Raw genomic sequence first — 6,063 nt, 5'->3', positions numbered from 1 at the left:
GATTCCGTCATAGCTACTACAAGGATTCTCTGAAGGCTGTTTGCTCGGAAGTCGCCTCAGAATCACCTCGCCATTCATTGTCGCATACTTTCAGAGAATGATGACTAAACTTCATCTAAATTTTGAATATTTTAAAAAATTGGCGTTGGACCAAGTTCTAAGGGCAAAATGGGTCGATTTTGAAATAGTGTCTTTGTTTCTAGTCTCTCGGTTCAACAATTAAATATGATCATCATATTAGATCGGATAAACTTGTTTTAATTTTATGGGTGTAAAAATGAGGTGTCTATAATTTTATTTTTCGATGCAATTATTTGTCTTTCTTAGTTTCTCGTAAAAAAATGAGTATCGACTCTTATAAAGTCAAAGTTGCCTAAGTTGAATCATATTTTTAATTTTTCTCAAGAAATTGTCTCACTTGTTTCATAATATTTTTTTGTTAGAGTAGTTGTGTAGGACTCGTACACAAATCACATAGACTTTGGGAATTTCCTATGTGAGATCTTTAGTGATTTCCTTCATTTTCCATGGAGGGAGCCTCTTTAGACTCTTAACATATCTCCTCGTGTAAGAATAAGTCGAGCGTAGTTTTAGTTGGAATGTGAATGGTATGTAATTAAATGTAAAGGAAGAAGTGATCAATGAGATTTTTTTCAATGACCACCTTAAAGAACTTGCATAAGTGAAAATACAAAAAAATTTCTCACATCTTTTCGTCTGTAAAAAATACTTACTTTTATATTTTTAATATTAAAATTTACAAAAATTTACAAAAATTTTAATTAAATGTAAAAATTTTCGCCATTGAAAAAATTATACCGATACGGATCATACCGAATATTTGCGGTATTTCAAAATTTCGATACGGTATCCTACAAAAAAAATTATTTTTTAATCGAAAAAGAATTATCAAAAAATAAAACGGTACTAAGTTGTATTTAGAGAATCTGCTTATGTTATAAGAGATAATAAATATCTTAAAATTTAAGGCTAAAATATATTTGGGAAAAAAATCTTTTTGAAGAGGAAATAAATCTACTGGGTTATGTGAATCTAATTTTGAAAATAGAAATTAGGCTTAATTATATATATATATATATATATATATATATATATATATATATATTATTTATAAATATTATTTTGATATATATCCATCAAAGAAATCAGAAAGTCAGGATTACGAGTTTAATTTTAATTAAATAAAAACGAGACATGAGATGTAATGTTAATTCTCTTTATTTAAAATAAATAAAGTATTATTTCGATATATACCAAAATACTTACTTTGATATTTTCAATATTTTGCATTAAGATTCAAAAATATCGATAATTTTTCTTTAAGTAAACTAAAATATCAAAACCCCGATATGGAACAACCTAAAAAAAATATCAACCAAGAAAAGAACAAACATTCCATCAATCAAGAAAAGTGACAAATTGAAATACGGGGATAAAAAGCTTAATAGATAACTGGTTCGAAATACAACTCAACTAAGGAGAATAAAGACCAAGTGACCAACAGCAAGACTACTTTTGTTTCTTTATTTAGTTTCGGATCAATATGCAAAACCGTCAAATATATTTATGATTTCGTGTTATACTAAATTCAACTTTCAAGTGTGGTCTCATCTGAACCCAAGTCCAGTGATGAGAAATCAGACAAAAAAAATTGTTTCCACAGAAAGACAGAAAAATTGTTTCCAAAGAAACACCTAAGATCTCTCATCAATCTCATCAGCAATAACATAATCAATAGCTATTAGTTAATGAATACTTGGTTGTTTTACATATGTACATATTGCCAGAGAATTTTTACACAAGGACAGGATAAAAAACCAAAATATATATGTAAATGCATACATCACAAAACTAGGCAATTATTGAAATAAGTTACTACCAAAGAACTACTAAGCAACCTTATTACAACAATTAAGAATCAAATATAACATGCCATCAATCCAATACAGATAGTATCATAATCATGCCCAACAATGGTGCCCTTGTTCCATTTCAACAAACCATTAATATTGTTAAAGGGCACACCTCAACCAGACATGATGCCAATGTTAATACACATTAGGACAAATGAAAAGTATTATATTTCAATGCATGAAAACATTATATCTTATCAAGCTTTTCAGCCTTCACAATAGGATTGGCTTTAGATATGGCATCCCGACCAGCAGTCTGGTAATCATACTGACAATCGTGCTTGTCAGAGTAACGATGAGAACTGCAGAACAGATTTCCGCACCTGCAACTGAAACCAGTTAGTCCAACACGCTTTCGACAGGCACTGCATCTATTTGGGCCCTCTTTTGCCTTCACTTCTGAACCAAAGGGATGGGGGGATGCACTGGAAGGAATGGAAACCAATTTCACGTCCACAGGGCCAGTACCTACATGTTCTTTTCCATTGCTGCATGCCCCTCCATTAATAAGGTTTTCAATAGAAGAAGTTGCTTGTTTGGCCTGCTCCTGGTTCAAAATCATATCTTTGTGACATTTAGAACACATATTCATAGTGGCTGCACTTCCAAAGAAACCACAGTTGTTAACGCAAAGGATTGGGCCTTCTGGAGTTCGGCATCCTATCTCTTTAGAAGTCTCCATTAGTTCCACAAGCCTGTGTTGTGCACTGTTAAAGAAAATTAAGAAGATTACTTCATTGATCACAGTAGTGGATATTGCTCAACACCTAAGGTCAAATATGGAAGGAACCCCTATGTTTTACAACAACTTTTTTTTTGAAATATTAATAGTGTTGTTGCGAGATGACTTATAATACTCCAAAAATCCCTATATGATTGATTGAAAAGTGGATTATTTGAAATTAATTTTAAAGAACCCACATCAAACAAGGACCAAGTATTGAACATGCCACATCAAGTTTGTACATTGAACAACTCAACAATAAAGTGAAGTTGAATTGTGTTGAAATATATTGCTGTAATAGAAATGAAAATGCATCATTACCTTACAAAGTGTAGGACAGTCTATTTAAAAGGGTTATCATATTTTGCTACATATATATCGCTTACTGCAGAAAATAGAACATAAAAATCCTCCAAGTTGAAGTTCTAAGGTGTCACAAGTTGAAGGAACTACAAATCAATATCTTTAAAAATCGAAGTTGTAAGTTTGGTACTACAAATCAATATCTTTAATCGAAGTTGTAAGTTTGGTACTACAAATCTTAACGAGTAGAGTAAATAAACCTGGGTTATATGACGAAACCAATGAGTTGAAGAACACAAACATCAGGATTCTAGAAATAGCCTTGGGTTCAATTTATACAGAAGTCGTAAAACTAGAGATGAGTAAACGGAGGAATAGAATGAGAAACCCTAATCTAGATGGAGACTAATGTAAAGAAATTCCTTACCTGAACGATAACAATAGCTTGGGACGGCGATGTTGACGTGCGAACCGAAGGCAGAGGATTCCTAAACGAGATGAATCAATGTTGAATGCGAAAGAAAACCCACAAAGGAAGCAAAAGTAGAATTGATTAGAAAGAAAGGGAGCAAAATATTTCGTGAATATGCGGTTGAACCAGCGATGATATATGAAGTGTGGAGATGCAAGTGGATGGGAGGAGAGGAGAGGAGAGAGAGAAGTTAAGGTTGAATTATGATCGCCATTTAAGACTAGTTTTTTCTCAGCCAACAAACGCCTACTTGGAGCCGTTGAGACCAATTCACCTGTCCCCACCCACCAAACGCATGATTTTAACATATATTTGATTTCAAAACCAAATATTTTATTTTATGTTTTGGAAAACTACAAGACCAAATATTTTATTACCATAAAACTAATGCCAAATAAGTGTAATTTGGAAACTGTTATATTATTTTGTTAATCAAGATTTTTTAAAATTTTGAATAAATTAATATTTTTAAATTATTTTATTTTGGATCAAATTTTGATGGATCAAAATTTGGTCTTAAATTAATAATTTTTATTATGAAATATATACTATGAGTGGTTAGAAAAAAGATAAAAAGATAAAAGGAGAAATTAACCCTTTTTATCAATGTATTTTTTCTAAAAGAAATGTTTTTATTTATTAATCTTTCTACAATAATTAGATTTATAACTTAAAAAAAAAAAATTATCAAGAATCAATATTTTAATTTTTTATTTTTTTAATTAATATTTTATGTGTATAAATAAATATTTGTATAGATAGTGTATCTTCATTTTAATTTTTTACATTTTTTTTAATCTTTATTATATTTAATATATAACTATTTATAATATATATGGTTATATATTATTTTTACTTTTATTGTATACTTATTTTAATATATATATTTGTATAATTTTGTTAAATAATATTTATGTGTGTAGATAAATATTATAAAATGTGATCAAATGAATAATAATTTTCATTTATGTAGTTAAAATATTTACTTAAATGTTACAATAGGAATCACTATTGAAGGAAAGAAGCAAGCAAAAAAATGTTTTAAAATTAAATTTAATTAAAGAAAAAGGGTTATTAAACAATTTTCATATTCTTTTTTTATTAATAATTTTATGTGTATAAATAAAAATTGCCAGAGATATTAGTATAATTTGGTTGCAATTTTTTAAACTTTGTTTTTATCTTTAATATATAACTATTTAAAACTAATAAAGTTATATAGTAATTTTAATATTATTGTATAACTGTTTATATATATATTATTTAATTTTATTTATTTAATATCTATGTCCATATAAATATTATAAATATATTATAAATAAATAATAATTTTTGTTTATGTATAATTAAAAATATTTTATTTAAATATATAATTAAATATATTTAATAATCATGATATTAATTCACATATTTTATTAGTCAGTAATGTTCTTGACTAAGTAAAAAAAAAGAGATGGGAGCTAAACAACATATAGCATGGCTACAAGACTGAGAGTTGGGAATAAATCCATAAAATTCTTTCACGGGGTCATGACGGCGTAGGCTAAGAACTATGCGATAAATTAAATTTTGGTATGGGGTGGTATCCATGATTGATGCAATTTCAAATAATATTGTGCAATTCTATAAAAAAATTATTCAAAGATGGTTAGACCGAAGTTGGATCGTGTGAATTTTACTATTATTAGTGTGGAGCAAAATGGTGCATTGAAAGCTCATCTCACGAAAAAGAAGTGAAGACAGCGATAATGGGTTGTGAGAGCGATAAGGTGCCAACAAGTGATAGATTTACTTTAGCAATCTTAAAAAAACACGATATCATTGAGGCAATCGAGTATTTTATTTTTATAAATTCTCATCATTTGATAAGAGTTGAAACTTTTTACTAATCTGTCTAATTCATAAAGCTCCCGAGACTATAGATGATAAACATTTTAGACATATTAGTCTTTTTTATTTTTCTACATGATTGTGTATAATGTTTGAAGAAAAGGCTATGCAAATTTCTTGAGTCAAAGAATGCTAGAATATTTGTAAGAGAGACTTTGAGAGAATGATATTATTAGTGTTTTGATAGTTAGACTTGAAAGCCTTAATATATATATGCTAGAAAATAACTAATTTTTTTTATCAATATGAGAATTCTAACGTTTCGTTCATACATGATTTAAAATAAAAGATAAAAAAATAATATAATTGATTATTAAGATTATAATAATATATAATAAATATGACAGAGGTTACACCACATTAATTTTAACATTCACCCTTAATGTGTTGTCGGATTCCATGTTTAGCTCGGACTTGTTGGAACCTCTCTCTTGGAAGTGCTTTTATGTGAATTTCAAATACCTGTTCTTTAGATCGACATAACTCAAGTTGAATTTCTTTGTCTTCTATTGCCTATCGGATAAAATGATGTTTGAGTTCTATATGTTGAGTTTGGTTGTGGTGCATTGGGTTCTTAACCATAACAATTACAGACTTGTTGTCGTAGTACATCATGCCTCCTTCATTCTGATGATGACCGAGATCAACTAAAATTATTCGAAGCCATATTTCTTGTGAAGTGTCTAGTAATGCTGAGACATACTCAGCTTCGGAGGATGATTGTGCAGTAGTTTGTTATT

The 6,063-nt window shown here is 28.8% G+C and overlaps 1 protein-coding gene across 4 annotated transcripts; it reads right to left on the bottom strand.

The window, feature by feature from the left end:
- Window positions 1-1,974: 1,974 nt before the first annotated feature.
- LOC124938426 (zinc finger A20 and AN1 domain-containing stress-associated protein 8-like) lies at window positions 1,975-3,628 on the bottom strand. Of its 4 annotated transcripts, XM_047478862.1 has the most exons (3): window positions 3,542-3,628; window positions 3,389-3,449; window positions 1,975-2,641 (listed from the first exon to the last, which is right to left on the bottom strand). In XM_047478862.1, exon 3 carries the CDS (start codon window positions 2,614-2,616, stop codon window positions 2,122-2,124), a length of 495 nt encoding a protein of 164 aa, XP_047334818.1. In that variant the 5' UTR covers window positions 2,617-2,641; window positions 3,389-3,449; window positions 3,542-3,628; the 3' UTR covers window positions 1,975-2,121. The 4 variants fall into 4 exon arrangements, with proteins under 4 accessions (XP_047334818.1, XP_047334817.1, XP_047334819.1 ...); XM_047478861.1 differs by lacking the exon at window positions 3,542-3,628 and having other exon boundaries at window positions 3,389-3,533; XM_047478863.1 differs by lacking the exon at window positions 3,542-3,628 and having other exon boundaries at window positions 1,975-2,629; window positions 3,389-3,533.
- Window positions 3,629-6,063: the final 2,435 nt, after the last annotated feature.

This window comes from Impatiens glandulifera, chromosome 5, assembly GCF_907164915.1.
Source record: "Impatiens glandulifera chromosome 5, dImpGla2.1, whole genome shotgun sequence".
NCBI classification, from domain to species: domain Eukaryota; kingdom Viridiplantae; phylum Streptophyta; class Magnoliopsida; order Ericales; family Balsaminaceae; genus Impatiens; species Impatiens glandulifera.
The sequence above is the reverse complement of the archived record's forward strand: the minus strand, read 5'-3'. Positions and strand labels throughout refer to the sequence as shown.

What these genes read in the sequence shown, in the direction of transcription:
- LOC124938426 (XM_047478862.1), bottom strand. Translation starts at nt 2,616, where the DNA reads ATGGAGACTTCTAAAGAGATAGGATGCCGAACTCCAGAAGGCCCAATC.